Raw genomic sequence first — 15,365 nt, forward strand, 5'->3', positions numbered from 1 at the left:
CCGACACACAGCGGGTGCCCCTGTGACTCGGGGTCTTCCCTGCGGAGAAGCTCCAAGTCATTGATTCCTTAGAATGGAGGACAGAAATGGACCATGCGCACGTGGACCAAAGCGGCATCATCCTCATTTATAGGATGGGCACCCACAGGGGTTCAGTGACGCTCACCCAGGCAGTGCACAGCTTGGAGGGCCTCTTGGCTGCTACACGGGGATACCCGATCTTCCCACCAGCTCCAGGAACAGTGCTCTGCTGATCGTCTCTGCTGTTAAAATCCCTCCTGGAAGCCAGGACTCGCAAGTCAGCTGTAGCTGAGCGGCGCTAGGGAGTGCCGCTTATACCCAGTCATGCTACTCAGTGGCCTGGGAGTGGACACCAGGCCGGGTCCTGACACGGGGGCCATTATGGTTGCACCTGTTCCCAGTGTGTTCTGTTTGCATCGCTAAGAGAGATGGAAAGAAGGTGGCAGTGGTTGTTTGAGCCTCTTGTCTCTGTGCCACCTTCCTCTACCCACGTGCCTCAACCCCTGCCCTTGGGTCATCCCACCCCCTGCGCCTTTGGGAACCGGAGTCCTCAAGCCAGGGTGTTTCCAGGTGAAGCTGCCGTTTATCAAGGAGCATCTGGGTCCTCCCTGCCCAGGCGGAGGAAGGATAGTGGCTATTCTCAATTACCTGGTTCCTGTTGTTATTGTTTTCTTTTGCTGCTGTAACAAATTACTGCAAAATTATTGGCTTCAGTTCAGTTCAATCGCTCAGTCATGTCCGACTCTTTGCGACCCCATGAATCACAGCATGCCAGGCCTCCCTGTCCATCACCAACTCCTGGAGTTCACTTAGACTCACGTCCATCGAGTCAGTGATGCCATCCAGCCATCTCATCCTCTGTCGTCCCCTTCTCCTCCTGCCCCCAATCCCTCCCAGCATCAGAGTCTTTTCCAATGAGTCAAGTCTTCGCATGAGGTGGCCAAAGTACTGGAGTTTCAGCTTTAGCATGTTTTCTTTTGCTGCTATAACAAATTACTACAAAATTATTGGCTTAAAACAGCACAAATGTATTATTTTACAGTCTGTAGTGGAGAAGTCTGATCAAGGGTCTCATGGACTAAAGCCAGATTGTCAGCAGGACTGGTTCCTTCTGGAGTCTCTACAAGGAGAACCCGTTTCCTGGCCTTATCCAGATTCTGGACAGTGACTGTATTTCTTAGCTTGTAGCCCCTTCATTCATTTTCAGGGCCAGTAACCACAGGTTGAGTGCTTCCAAGTGGCACAGTGGTAGAGAATCCTCCTGCAATGCAGGAGACCTGAGTTCGATACCTGGATCAGGAAGATCCCCTGGAGTAGGAAATGGTAACCCACTGCAGTATTCTTACCTGGAAAATCCCATGGACAGAGGACACTGGCTGGCTAGAGTCCATGGGGTCACAAAGAGTTGGACACGACTGAGCAACTGATCATACATACACACAACTGCTGGTTGAGTTCTTCTCATATTATATCTCTCTGGCCTTTCACACCTTCTCCACTCGGAAGTGCCCTTGTGATTACTGGGCCACCTGGATAGGCCAGGATGCTCTCCCCATCTTAGGTTAGCCACTGTTACTGCACTTGCAGCCTCAACTCCCCTCTGCACAGTAGTTGCATAGTCTCAGGTTCTGGGGGTTAGGGTGTGGACATTATTCTCCCTACTGTACCTGTTAACTGGCCCCTCCACTTGAGGCAGTAGTTCCAAGTAGGGCTCAGAGCTCTCTTCTTAGGCTAGTGAAGGAGAGGGGCTTGTTTTCTGGGTATTCCTGTGGTCCCTAGAAAAGAAGGTGAACTTACTAAGAAAAACATGGGATGTGGGGAATAGACCACGCAGCCCTGAGGGATAAGGTAAGGTACAGGGAGAGGTGGTGTCCGCAGTCTGAAGACTAGGCTGCTCTTCCCTAGACAGAATTCCTGGAAGTGGTCTGTGTCCCTCGGGCACCTGTTGCTTGGGCTTTGCTACCAGCCTCTGTCCCAGTCCTCCCTCTGGAAGCCTTTCTACATACAGATGAGTTCCATCCTTTTGGTCCCATTCCCATGATTTATCCTGAGGAAATAATCCAGCAAAAACACCCAAGTACCTGAGGGTGTCCAGTGTGGTAATAAAAAGCAGGGCACACGAGAATGCCTGGCTTGTCTCTCCTTGAAAGATGAGGCTGTGGGGAATGCCAGAAAGACTCTCAGATAAAACAAATCAGAAAAAACAGCACATGTGCTGGTGGTTATGTGGCTATGTGCTGGACGCTCAGGGGACATGGTCTGTGACAGTGGGGTCACATGTGACTTTTCTTTTTTTGCTTTAAAACTTTCTTATTCAAGCATCTACATTGAAAAAAAAAAAAAGGCAGCTGCAGCTAAGTGGGGTGACTCTGAAACTCAGCAGTGAAATTCAGGGCGTAGTGTGAGGACAACAGGAGGAAAAGCATTTTCTTCTTCTGTTGCCATTAAGACTTAGAGCAAATGGGGTGAGCATGATGCAAGCAGATTTTCGTTTGATATTAAATTTGTTGCCACTTGTCTTGTTGACTTTTAAACACACTAGTCTCACTTCATTTGTCTGTCCTACCAGTGCTCTGTCTGACCGTCCCCCATTTCATTGAACAGTTTTTAGCAAGTATTTTGAGCTGCTGTTTTTGAGAACTTTCCTCAATAACGTCAGATAGTTTACTGAAAGGATTACAAAACTCCAGTAAAAATCTAGGAGAGATTGCGCTTCTGAAATGGCTTTTTGGCTCAGATGTGTCTTACCCAGAAGTGAGAGTAAATAGGACACTGCAGGAGACGCACTGAGGTCTTTCTGCATGTTTTCTGTGTACTTCTCCCGAGATTTTCCAGAAAAGGGAATGACCTGGGGTTGTGTCCATTACGGCTGTGGAAGGCTTCCCCTCAGGCTCCACCACGCACAGCGGGTTGGCCTGGGGACTGCTGGCACCCACCCCCAGACAGGGATCGCTGCGGACACTGTGGAAACAGAAGCCAGAGATCCCTCCAGGGGCCTGGATCAGGGCCTTTGTCTCCCCTGAAGTTACTGTCCAGCCCCCTCCTGGCCACCGTGATCAAGCAGCTCCAGCAGGGCTTCCAGAGTGGCTGGAGCACACCCCCCGCCTCGGGTCTCCTGCGCTGAAGGTGTGTGGCCCCCCAGGGACCCATCTCATGGGTTCTCCCTGTCACTGAAGATGGAGGATGTTCACTGGAGGGGTCCTCCACCCTTCATCAAGTCCTTTTTGAATCATTCTGGAGGCATTTGAGGGGCCAAGTGTCCCCCAGTATGGACTGCTGGCCTCTTCCGTTTCTCAAGCACAGTGATTGACGGGATCACAGACAGACGTTTATCACAGCCTCCTTACCTGGGGGGCTTCTCTCTTTGTTTCCTTGTCCCCAGTCCAAGGTGTTTTGGGGTGCCCCTGGACAGAATCTGAATACCCCCCAGAGTCAGGTTTCTTACTTGCAGGGCTAAGGGCAACAGGAAAGTGAGGGGGAGTGGGGAATGGCGGCGGAAGTGGGATAGGGGTGAGAGGCAAACAAAGAGGTTGTTTACTGCCTTCCTGATTCAGAAACTGTAGCCCGTTCATGGATGGGGAGAGGATGGATAGCACCACAGCCGCTGGAAACATCAACAATGGATAATAATAGCAGTCTTGCTTAACACAGCTTCTGCTGCCAGTGGACAAAAAGAGCCAGCTTTTCTCAGCCCCAGCAATGGGCACTTACTAACTTTAGTGCCTTGTAATTATATCTTAGAGTCTCTTAAAAGAAAGGCCACTTTGGTATCTCCAAATTAGGAATTCTCTGATTTTTGTTTGTTCAAGACAAGCTGATTCTTGGCGCTCTGGAGGGCTCATTTAGGAGCTCATGGGTTGGAGGCGGGGATCAGGGCTCATGGGAGCTGTGGGTGATGGGGGTGGAGGTGACTCAGTGACCAAGCCCTCTCTCCCTGCAGGAGACCCTCTGCAGTGTGGAGCCTGGGTTGGACAATGTGCCCTTTACATCGTGATCATGATTTTTGAAAAATCTGTCGTTTTCATCGTCCTCCTAATACTTCAGTGGAAGAAGGTTTGCCTCTTGTTCCCTTCTTTACCAACTCCTTGAGATGTCAAGGAAGACAGTATTCCCCCCTTCCCCAATCCCCACCCTAGCCCTGTTGGGAAACCAAATTGGTTTTCTTTTTAACTACATGAAGGTACCTGGATTTGGTCTGATGGGGCAGCTCCTGGCCACGTATCAAGAGCAGTAACTTGTCCCTTTTTCATATAGCATCCTTCTACCTCCTTATACACATCTGCTCTAGATTAAGCCTTGGACATATGTAAAGCCCATGAAGATACAGTCCCTGCCCTGCAGTTGCCTATATCATCAGGTAACTGTTAAGTGTTGTCAGCAGATGTTCTCTGCATCTGTGGGTGCCTCCTCATTCACCTCTCTTGGCCAGTGGTTTAATCGAGCCTTTTGGTGGCAAAGGCAGTGGTTGGTCATATGTTCCTGTGGTTCCTAACACTGCCCTCTGGCCCCAGGGCTGTGCAGATAAGACTCCACTGCCCACAGGAAACCAGCCAAAGTAGCTCAGATCTTTGGTTTTATTTGTGGCCAAGTTTTATTTTTTAAAAAAATAAACTAAGGCTTTTGGGAGCTGTTGTTGAGGAGGTGGTTGGGGTGCAGGATTTCCATTAGAAAGTGGTCGGCACCTCATTGCTAGTATCTGTGATGACTGTCCACCAGCCTCACTCTTTCCAGCTTGCTGAAGCCCACACTCCACCCTGTGCCAGCTTTGCAAAGTGCTTCAGCCTCCAGTCCCCCTACACTTCTCACTTCCACAGCAAGGGAAAGCTACTCAAGGATTACCTGCTCCTAGTGGGCTCCAAAGGGGTCCATCACTGGAAGTCAAGTCTGGGGACTGTGTGGCCCTGGGTGTGAGGTGCAGTTCTCATCAGGGCTCTGAGGGAAGTGTCTCAGCAAAGCCTCCTCTCAGGGCCTCATGGGCCATTTCCCTGCCACTCCCCACCCCACCAGAAACTATCTTTGTGTTCTTCCCCCAACCTCACTAAGTCTGCTTCTCTTTACAGGTGGCCCTGTTGAATCCCATTGAAAACCCAGACTTGAAGCTGGCCATCGTCATGCTGATCGTCCCCTTCTTTGTCAATGTCAGTGCCTTATTGCATTTCGTAACCTCTGTTTGCTCCATGCCTTCCCGTGTTCCTTTCAAAATTCTGACAGAGAAAACACCTTCTAGCATTTGGGTGCCTCCATGCAAGTATTTGCCAATTCTCATCCCTACCCCAGACCTAGAAACATCCGAATTACTTCCTCAACATGCAGATCCTGCTCCGGGGCCTCTGTGCAAAGTGGAGGGTCCTGGGATCTTTGTCGTGCCCTCCCTACCAGGGAACTGCCACATATGTAACAGTGACTTCTAGATTAAGACCGTTAGGAATGAAGACTGTCAGGAATTTTCCTGACCGCAGGGCTCCTAGAGAAACTTCCTGACCGCAGGGCTCCTAGAAAAACTCATAAGCACACTGGCTAGAAATTAGGAAATAAGAAAAGAAATGGCCAAGGAACCTGGGGGTGACAGATGTGGTAGGTTTGCCGGCCAGCGACTCAGCTCAGGGGAGGAGCCCCTACCAGGAGTCCAAAGACCTTGGCTCAGCCCCTGCTCTGCCGAGTGCATCAGTCACCAGCAGAGAACCCCTTGCAGCGAAACTCTTAGAGGGCGCAGGGATTGGAAGTCTCTTCCTTGACTTCTGAGAGGGAGCAAGGGCCTGCATGATGTCTTCCTCTCCCCAGTTCTTAATGCTGTGATCTGGAATGGGTCTGAGGAGGATGGGTGTGGGAGCTGCTTGCCTTTGCTTTCATAAGTGTGTTATCCCAGAGTGACCTGCATTTTTCTTCCCATAGGCTCTGATGTTTTGGGTAGTGGACAATTTCCTCATGAGAAAGGGAAGGACGAAAGCTAAGCTAGAAGAAAGAGGAGCCAACCAGGACTCGAGGAACGGGAGCAAGGTCCGCTACCGAAGGGCCGCATCCCATGAGGAGTCAGAGTCTGAGGTAGGGTTGAGCCCTCGTGCCGCTGACCCAGGAAGGGTCTGGTCTCGTGTTCGAACGTGGCCGTCTCTTGAATGCTGAGTCACAGCCCCACCAGTGGGAGGGAGAGGACGCTGACAGCTCCCGTCCAGCTGGGACCCATTCCTGCTGTCCCCTGGTCCTTCTTCGGGCTGGGAGCTGAAGCGTCTGGTGAGGGATGGCCCTTTTCCAGCAGCCCCTCCATCGGTGGAGCAAGACAGGGAAGGGAGGAGCGGCACTGTTCCAGGGAAGCTGGCAAGGACTAGTGGGCGTGGTTGTCCTTTAAGCATCAAGGCGTTTGAATCCCTGCCCGTCTCTCCAGAGCAAGGGAAGTGTTGGCTAAACTGACTGGAAACTTCTGTGGGGGTAGCCAGGCCTCCCAGGGAGAACCTCATCTCCCCTTATTTTCAAGTTTCCTAAGTTGAAACATTTGGACCTCAGGGAGATTGGTGGCCATAAATAGGAGCCAGGAGGCAAGGTTGTATGTCCAAGGCAGGCCTGTAGGTGCATGGCACTATGGGTGTGGGTGACAGAAATGGCTGAGGATGTCTTCTCGGAGAGGCCTTCACACTTGTGGATGAGGTGACAGCCAGCCTGCATAGCCCATCTTAGCAGGCAGTGATATATTTTGAGATTGAAGTGAAGTGAAGTGAAAGTCGCTCAGTCGTGTCCAACTCTTTGTGACCCCATGGACTACATAGTCCATGGGATTCTCCAGGCCAGAATACTGAGTTGGTAGCCTTTCCCTTCTCCAGGGGATCTTCCCAACCCAGGGATCAAACCCAGGTTTCCCGCATTGCAGGCAGATTCTTTACCAGCTGAGCCACAAAGGAAGCCCATTTTGAGATTGAGGCTTTGCCAAAACCCTGTGAGAACTTGGAACAGTTGGTTTAGCCCCTTGGGGCGTCCTGGAGAGTGCTTTGAAAACCACCTAGGTGGAAGACAGAGGGAAAGCCTGCCTCTTCTCTAGCTGAAAGTGAAGTCGCTCAGTTGTGTCTGATTCTTTGCGACCCCATGGACACCAGGCTCCTCTGTCCATGGGATTTTCTAGGCAAGAGTACTGGAGTGGGTTGCCATTTCCTTCTCCAGGGAACTTCCCAACCCAGGGATCGAACCCAGGTCTCCCACATTATAGACAGACACTTTATCGTCTGAGCCACCAGGAAAGTCGCCTCTTCTCTAGGCGTCCCCTCAAATCTTGCATGAGGCCAGCCTGTAGGGTTGTAAGAACATGGTGAACGTTATGAAGGACAAACAGCGTTTTAGGCAGAAGCAGCTGCTCCTGAGGTGTCGCGGTCCTGTGGTTTGGTATTTGGGTAATAATGTGAAATTCATTGTGGCCAGAGTAGCATGTATTCCGGAGGGTAGGGTAGCATGACAGGAAGTGGGTTACAGGCCAAGGTCTGAGCTAACTGGGCTAGGTGGTTTGTGATCCAGAGCAAGGAATGGGCATGCGTTTGTACAGGTTATAGGGAGCCAGAGAGAGTGTTCGATCAGGGGACCAGGACTGGGGGCAGGAAGCCCTGCAGGGAGGGTAGTGAGAGCACCGTGCCCTGGAGGAGGATAAGCTGCCCCTGCACAGCTGTGCTCTGGGCCTCTCCATCTTGGCCTGGGCTGTCCCCATCCTTCCCCGATGCTCCGAGGCCTGAGCAGCCAGGCAGGTGGGCAGTGAATGTTGTCTGCTCCAGGTGCCCTAGCTGTGTGGCCATGTTGTTCTAGGGGCTGAGAAGAGCAGAGGGCTCCTGTTTGTCTTCAGAAGTTTGTGAGGTTGGCTCATAGCAGCCACTCTGAAATGGTCCTGCTGTGTGTGCCCCACAGGTGTTTTCCTTTCAAAAAGGGACTTTTCAGTACTCTTGTGCTATATTTGAACCAATTTCAAGGACCTGGGACTCCATATGCCAACACTGGGCTTTTTTGGCCAGTGTGACCTAATGCAAAGGTTGCTCTGATGGTGGTTCGGTGCCAGCCGGAGGTTGTATGGAGAAGCAGGAGCAGAGGGGAGGTGTGTCCACTCAGCACTGCTGTTAGCACCCGTGGGTGCACATGGTGTAAACAAGGTCGGGCGAGGGACAGCTCGTCTCACTCTGTAAAGGGGGACCTCCCCATCTCCCTTTGCTAATAAACTTGACACTTGAGGCCTCCTGGCCAGGTTGGCGTTCTAGATGGGGGTCCAGGGTGGCCAGGTGAAGAGGGCATTGCTGGCGGTGACTCAGGGCCATGCCTCTCCACCACTCAGATCCTGATCTCAGCCGATGACGAGATGGAGGAGTCGGACGTGGAGGAGGACCTCCGGAGACTGACACCCCTGAAGCCTGCGAAGAAAAAGAAGCACCGCTTCGGGCTGCCTGTATGATGCATTCCCAAGCCAGGATCGGGTGGGGGCCCGCGGCCGGCCACCGGTCAGCCGAGGGTCGCTCGGCCGCGTCTTCCCTCCCCTCCTCTCTCTGCCCCTCTTCTACCTCCGCTCCTCCCGCGGCCTTGGCCGCTCCCAGATACTGTGACGCAGGGAGGGGGGCCGCCGGCTACGCGTGGCAGCTGGAGGTCCCCTCTCAGTTGCACTACAAACACTGACCAAATATGCAAGCGAGGCGTTCTGTTTGTGTGTTGTCGTCCCGGTGGTGTTGCGAGGGACCCGGAAGCCCTGTCCCGCGTCCGGCCGTGTGGCCTTGAGGCTGAGGACTTACCTGCACGTGGACCGTGGGTGGAGCTTCTCGTCAGGGCTTCAGCAGGGAGTGTGAAGACGGAAAATGTTTGGGGGCTGAGTTACTCATTGACCAAGTTGAAGCCGTGACGCTTTCTTACTCGAAATGGCTTTTGTAACTATTGATTTCTATGGCTGGTTTTATGAGCTGTCACAGTGTTAATGTTTTTTGAGTATGTGTTTATTTCCTATGGGACTAATGGGCAAAACATAGATTTTTAAGTCTTCCGTATGCTGTTGACTTTTATATGTTTAAGTTATATTTTCATACTATTGTATTTAAAAGCTCTTTTTTACCCCCAAAGAAATGGGTTTGTTTGCCTTTCATGGGACGTGAACTGGTGGGAGGAAAAAGTTGGGAGTTTTTTTATTTGGAATATCATTAGGTAATTTGTGATCCGATGTGGTAAATAATTCCAGTAGGAAGGGAAGTGGGCCCTTATCTGAAATCAGCAAACCCAGTCAGTGGTTCTGCAGAGGTCAGGCCTGAGCAGGAGGCAGCTGGTCCGAATGTGGATCCAGGGCCTGTGAGGGTGGAACAGGAAGGGCTTTGCCCAGGGCCCAGCAGCACTTGGCACTTACTTCAGCTGGCAAGTTAGAGTCTTGGTGAAATGTGACTGAAAAGGGAGCATAAGAGGATATTGTGTCCAGAGAAATTGAGACTCCAAGGCCACTCCTGTTTGTCCCCTGCATCTCTTCAGAACCTCCAGATCTGAAGTTTAAAGCGCAGTCTTGGCCTCCCCGCCTCCCATGATGCAAGCTTCAGAGCCAGACTCTGGACCCCTCTCTGGGAGCGTCCTCTCAGGCTACCCCGTGCCTGTCGGCTTAGTGTTGTCTTCTTGTCTTGTGCAGCAGTCTAGAGAACGCCTGTCTGACCATGAGATCCTGTTGTTTACATCCTCTAGAGCAGCAGGGTGGCTGGGCATGGGGCGGGGCAGGTGGAGGTGAGTGAGCTCGCTGTCTGCATCCACAGGCAGGACGAAGTGCTTCTTTCTAAACTTGTGGCCCCCACTCCTCAGAATGAGCATAGGCCCCATGGCTTTGGGAGTCTACTGCCCAGCAGTGGAATGGGCTGACCCAGGTACCTGCCTGCTGTGGGAGCAGCAAGGCAAAGCAGCCCGGTGTTTTGTCCCAGCCCAGGGTTGGCCTGAAAGTTTAGGAATAGAGAACTTCGTGGCAAAGTTGCGAGCTGGAAGTGAGATCAGTGCAGGGAGCCCACACCATCCAGAACCTTCCTTTTAGACCTACATAACAATGTGTTTCACTCAAGCAGGTTGGATCTGAATTGTGACACGTGAGCCACAGTGTTAAACCAGGCATCCTGGGTCTATCCTCTGCCTCCTGCAGTCCCACCTGTGTGGGTCGTAAGGGCACAAACTTTGGAGAGGACTTCTCAGCTGTCATTCTCTTAAGAGTCCAGAAGCAGGAGGGCCAGAGGAACCTGGACCTGAACTGCCATGGGCAGCGATTCTGCTTGGGTGGGTGCCAGTGGCCACAGGAGAGGAAGGTGAGATTGCAGCCCATCTCCACTCTCCCTTCACCCTGTTCTCATCCCATGCTCTTCCCTCTCCAACCTTCAGCTATGTTAGTGGGCAGCTCTGCACTGGGAAGACCAGGCCCAACTCTGGTCCTGGTAGGTGATAGGCATCGCTGACTCGCCTTACTTTGTCTTCCCGTTGCCTTTCGTTTTTAATAACCGGTGGTCACAGCTGTTTCCTGCACCTCACTGAGCCCAGAATCTGAGCTTTTCTTTCAGTCTTCAGATCCTGATGTTTCCAAACGAGCAACAGTGGGCAGGAGACACACAGGCTGTGAAGGATAGAGACTGGGTTATACAGATCCCAGATGATCTGCTTATCCCAGTGCCTGCTGGGCAGTAGGTTTTGGGGACTAAGAGGTAGTGCGCAAGTGGTGGTTTCTCCCTGTATCCTGATTTTCAAAGGAGTTTAGTCTCTGAGTGGCAGTTGTGTGGTAGCTGGCTACCTAGGGCATGGACATTTACCAGAGTCTAGTTATACAGGGCATCGTTGGCATGCTTGGCCTTACCCTCTGTGCACACTCACACGCACACAGTTTGTATCCCCCAGGAGTGCCTCCTGCAGTTACTGAGGGCTTTTCTGTGGTGCACTGTCCCGAGATAGTAGGTACGGTGGGCCATGGCCAGGACTTAATTCCCGGCTGGCCTCCCTCCCTGGGGTAAGCTTTCTCTCCAACTGCTCCAAGGTGCCTTATGAGGTGCAGCCCTTCACCTGCCCCAGGGCAAGCGTTGTCATGTTTGAGAAGCCACAGAACACCAGCTGGATGTTGTGCGCTGTCCATCTGGTTTGTCTGAATTTGGACCTCAGACAAAGGTGGACCCCGTGCCACCTTTCATGGAAACTTGTAAGTCAAGGCCAGGAACAAGTTTCTTGTAACTGAGGGAAGTAACCCGATGAAGTAGAATTGTCACATCTCCCGTCTGAATGAAAGAGACCACCATTGCCCATTTTCCCTTTGGCTGCCAGTGGGTGTTGTCAGTGGCAAGGAGGAATGTTGATGAGATCCCTGGTGACAGTGGCTTCTTGGTCTGCTCAGTCCAAAGGCCTACCATGTGAAGTCCCACTAATTAGCCTTCGGGCACGCTGGTGGCCTCCAGCCTCAAGCTTTAACTTGTGTCTCTTCCGGACAACAAGGAGTCACGGGTTAATGTTGACCATGCCTGTAAAAGGAATATATGTAAAGGTTCGAATTCAAGTTGTTTCTTCCCCTCGGCAGTGTGGGCCTAGAGGCTGCAGCCCGGAGTCCCTGACTGAAGGCTGCCCCAGGAGCCTGGAGGGGGCAGCAGGTGTCAGTATCTCATTCTGCCCTCCAGACGGCAGTCCACTGGCCGTTTTCAGCCAGGTGAACCTCGATGACTCTGGGAACTTGCCATCAGCCAGAGCAGCCACCCTGGAGGGGACAAGGCTGGCCTTTAGAAGTGTCGCACACTTCCAGCGAGGAGCAGAGAGCGGTCTGTTTTACCCTGCAAAACATTGGTAGCTCCAGGGGCTTTGCTTTGGGGGAGGGCCTTTGAGCTCCTGAGTGGGTGGGTGGGTTGTTTTAATTTGGTTTCTCTTTTCATGAAGTTTGTTAGGAGTCAGACCTATGTGAGCAAACCATGGCCTCCCAGTGCAGGTGGTTCAATTTGTGGTGTTATGAGTCACAGAAACACATTTTTGAAGTGAAAGGGAAGATGATGTACTTACACTGTAAAATGGTTTACAATAAAGTTTGACATCTTATTACAGTTTCTAAAAAAAGAAACTATCACTCTTGTGGTTGTTGGTTGTGTGTTCTGTGGAGCTGAAACAGCTTAGTGGGGTCAAGAAAATGTCCCCAGTGAGTTAGAAAGTTCTTCCCAGAAAACAGGGTGAGAATGAATCTGACCTCTCCTTATGGTGGACGTGGGAGCCAAAACCTGCCGAGGGGAAAAAAACAAACACGCTCACGCCGTTTCGTCTTTCCTGCTAATGCGAGTGAAAGCTCCTGTCTCCCCCCAACCAGGAGCGTGGTGCCTTAGAGATGGGGTGTAAGGCGTGAACATCCCACATCCTTGTTCCTAAGGCTGCAGGGCTGGAAGGCAGGTGCCTCCCTGGGCAGCGCTGGCTGTGGAGGCAGAGCTGAAGCACCGGGAGCTGGCAGCACAGGCCAGGCCTGTCCTCAGTGCCTCTTGGCCCCTGTTTGGAGTCCTGGATTTGTGCCGGCAGCTGTCTGAAGGCATTCCTCATGTCAGCACTCGTCTCAGATGGAACCTGGCAGGGCTCGCGTTGGCCTCCCAGAGCCAATACCAGGCAGGGGGAATTAGGGTGGGATGAGATCTGACAGCAATGGAGTGGCATTCCAGGTAGCCAAACGTCAGTGCCTGGTTGGTTCCGTCTGCTTGGAGCCTTCAAGGATAAAAATGTGCTCTATCACAAACTGACAAGGAGCCTGGGTATGTTCGACCCAACACGGCAGACCCTGAGCGCCCATCCACATCACATTCACTCCTGCACTCACCCCAGGCCCAGAGCCCTGCCATGTGCCCTGGGGGTCTCCCCTTCAAGGACAGGGTGTTTGAAACTAGCAGAGGAGAGTTAAGTGACCTTCAGGGTCCCTGTCCGTCTGTCTATGACTGGAGCGGGCTTCACTGTTGCCCACCCTCTCATAACCTAAATATCCTTGGGCCAGTTGCCCTTCAGTGACCTCATCTCAGTCAGAGGCTCTGTGCTGTTTCCTCCAACTCGCCTCATGGTTTCCTCCCAGCCCTTCCTGGGCACTTTGCCCCTTCCTTTATCCCTCTCCTAATAAACTTGCACTGGGAGCTGGACAGAGAATGGGGGCATCAGCAAAACTGTTGATGGGGCAGCTCGCAGGCTTCCCTTGGCCGCAATTTCTCCACCTGGGAGCCAGGTGCAGGCCCCATGCTCTGAGTGTGATGGCTCAGCAAGCTGGCCGTGAGCACACGCTCCCCAGCGGCAGACGCAGGAAGCCTCCTCCCCGCTGCCATGTGGAGCTGGAAAGTCTCTTTCCTGTGAAATACAGGGAGAGGGTAGAAGAGAGAAAAACAAGCTCAGAGTTGTCCACCCTGGCCCAGGGCCCTCCCTTTCCTTGGGGACACCCCCACGCTGGGATGGACTATCGCAGATAGACAGCTCGGACAGCCACATGTATGTTACAGGACCTGCATTCGTAAACACAAGTTGCTGCCAGGCCCAGCGCCTGCCTCCCACAAGAGAGCAGCTGTCCCCGAGGGTACGGGGTCTCCCCAGCTGTCTGCTGTCGCCAGGACTGCAGCCCCCCAGGCAGAAGTGCTCAGAAGCCCCTATCATCTCCAAGAATAAACTCTGAAGCCAGCGGCTGCGAGGATCTGAATCATCGGGGAGCTGTCAGAGGAGGGGGAGTGACTTCCCGGGACAGGCAAGCGGACTATATAAGCCCCAGAGGGCTGGGCGCTGCTTAAATCTCTTCCACAGCCACTGCCTGCCAGGGAGCAGCTCCCCACAGCACCCACCATGTCCCAGGTAGGAGGGCCCAGCTCAGGGCCTGCTGGTGCCAGGGGCGGGGGTGGGGTGGGGGAGATAGACACTGTCAACTCTGGCAACTGTGTCTTGAGCTGAGCTCAGGGCATAAACACAGGAGGCTCTGCCTCCCCTGGAAGGCCAGGGCTCAGGGAGGTCAGGCAGACAGATGGTATGAGACTGTAACAGGCACGGCCCCAGAGCTCCTGGTCTTTGGGGAAAGGATGGAGACTTGGGGTAGGGGGTGTGTGACATGCAGTCAAGAAGGCTTCTTGGAAGAGAAGTGATGCCTTGAATTGACTGGAGTTAAGTGAGCAGGGAAGAGGGGTCTGGGCCAAGGCGTGGTGGTGGGAAAGAGCCCTCAGCCTCTAGGCCTCAGGTTGTAAGATGAGGCTTGGGCTCCCCGAGGCTGGCGCTCAGGAAGCCCCTATCAAGAAGAAGCGGCCCCCTGTGAAGGAGGAGGACCTGAAGGGGGCCCGAGGGAACCTGACCAAGAACCAGGAAATCAAGTCCAAGACCTACCAGGTCATGCGGGAGTGTGGTGAGTGTTCTCAGGACGATGGGGGCCTGGACGCAGATGTGTGTCTGTGGGAAGGAGGATGGGTTGGGGGCGGGAGGGTCCCACGGGTCCTTGTTCTAAGAGTTCAGAGCTTGTGGGCTCGAGGTGTTGCTTACCACAGCGGGGGCCTCTCCTCTCTAGGAAGCCAGGCCTGCCCCTGACCCACCTCCTCCCCATCCTTCCCGCAGAGCAAGCTGGTTCTACCGCCCCGTCGGTGTTCAGCCGCGCCCGGACTGGCGCTGAGACCGTGTTTGAGAAGCCCAAAGCTGGGCCCGCCAAGAGTGTCTTTGGCTGAGAAGTGCATGCCACCCCATCCCTCACCACAGGCACCACTGCGACACAGGAACTTTTCCCAAGAAATGTTTTTTTTTTTTTTTCCCAAGAACTCTTTTTTTTATGCTAGAATACACCTTCTCACCTGCCGCCTTGGGAAATGCCACCCCTGCCCCACAGCCCTGGCCCCTCAGCCCAGGAACTCTGTACTCACACCTGGGAAACACCAATAAAGAGAATGCCCAAGTGGCCCCAGCATTTGAAGGGTGTTGGTTGGTCACTGGCCATGGCCACTAAATGCCAGGGAGGGGAGGGGAGGGCAGGGCGGGTGTGGGGCACATTTTCCACCCGTCTCGACTTCTGGGAAAGTCCCAGAGGATAAATGCAGGTGCTGTTATGCCCACCGCCACATGCCACAGAGAGCCTCGGGTGTGGAGACCTGGTGCTGACCTGTGTGACTTCAAACCGTCTCTCCTTTTCTGAGTCGCAGTTTCCCCTAGTATGTAACAAGGGGCCCTATTGTGTAGGCCATGGTCACAGTGCTCAGAAGGAAGCAGGTGGGGGCCTGGGGCTCACCCTGTCCCCACCCTTCACAGAAGCCATCGCGATGCCTCCAGGGACCCCAAGGTTCGATGGAACTCAGGGTCCTCGAATCTCCCTCCCCCTTGGTCACATTGCCCACTGCCATCTCGCATCCCCTCAAAGACACAGCCAGGTGGAGGCTCCTCTCCGGCCA

At 53.2% G+C, this 15,365-nt stretch overlaps 2 protein-coding genes across 2 annotated transcripts in view; both read left to right on the plus strand.

Annotated features, from left to right (window-relative positions):
* Positions 1 to 9,083, plus strand: part of STIMATE (STIM activating enhancer) — a 50,930-nt gene extending 41,847 nt beyond the window's left edge. Inside the window, exons 5-8 of the mRNA XM_006050249.4 lie at positions 3,962 to 4,074; positions 5,082 to 5,159; positions 5,914 to 6,063; positions 8,315 to 9,083. Of these exons, the coding sequence (XP_006050311.3) occupies positions 3,962 to 4,074; positions 5,082 to 5,159; positions 5,914 to 6,063; positions 8,315 to 8,431 (458 nt within the window). The 3' untranslated portion in view covers positions 8,432 to 9,083. The remainder of the gene's footprint in view (positions 1 to 3,961; positions 4,075 to 5,081; positions 5,160 to 5,913; positions 6,064 to 8,314) is intronic.
* A 4,378-nt stretch (positions 9,084 to 13,461) lies between these two features.
* On the plus strand, positions 13,462 to 14,887 carry MUSTN1 (musculoskeletal, embryonic nuclear protein 1). Its single transcript, XM_006050248.4, has 3 exons — positions 13,462 to 13,800; positions 14,206 to 14,338; positions 14,545 to 14,887. Exons 1-3 carry the CDS (start codon positions 13,792 to 13,794, stop codon positions 14,649 to 14,651), a joined length of 249 nt encoding a protein of 82 aa, XP_006050310.1. The 5' UTR covers positions 13,462 to 13,791; the 3' UTR covers positions 14,652 to 14,887.
* Positions 14,888 to 15,365: the final 478 nt, after the last annotated feature.

Source organism: Bubalus bubalis, chromosome 21 (genome assembly GCF_019923935.1).
Source record: "Bubalus bubalis isolate 160015118507 breed Murrah chromosome 21, NDDB_SH_1, whole genome shotgun sequence".
Taxonomy (NCBI): Eukaryota; Metazoa; Chordata; class Mammalia; order Artiodactyla; family Bovidae; genus Bubalus; species Bubalus bubalis.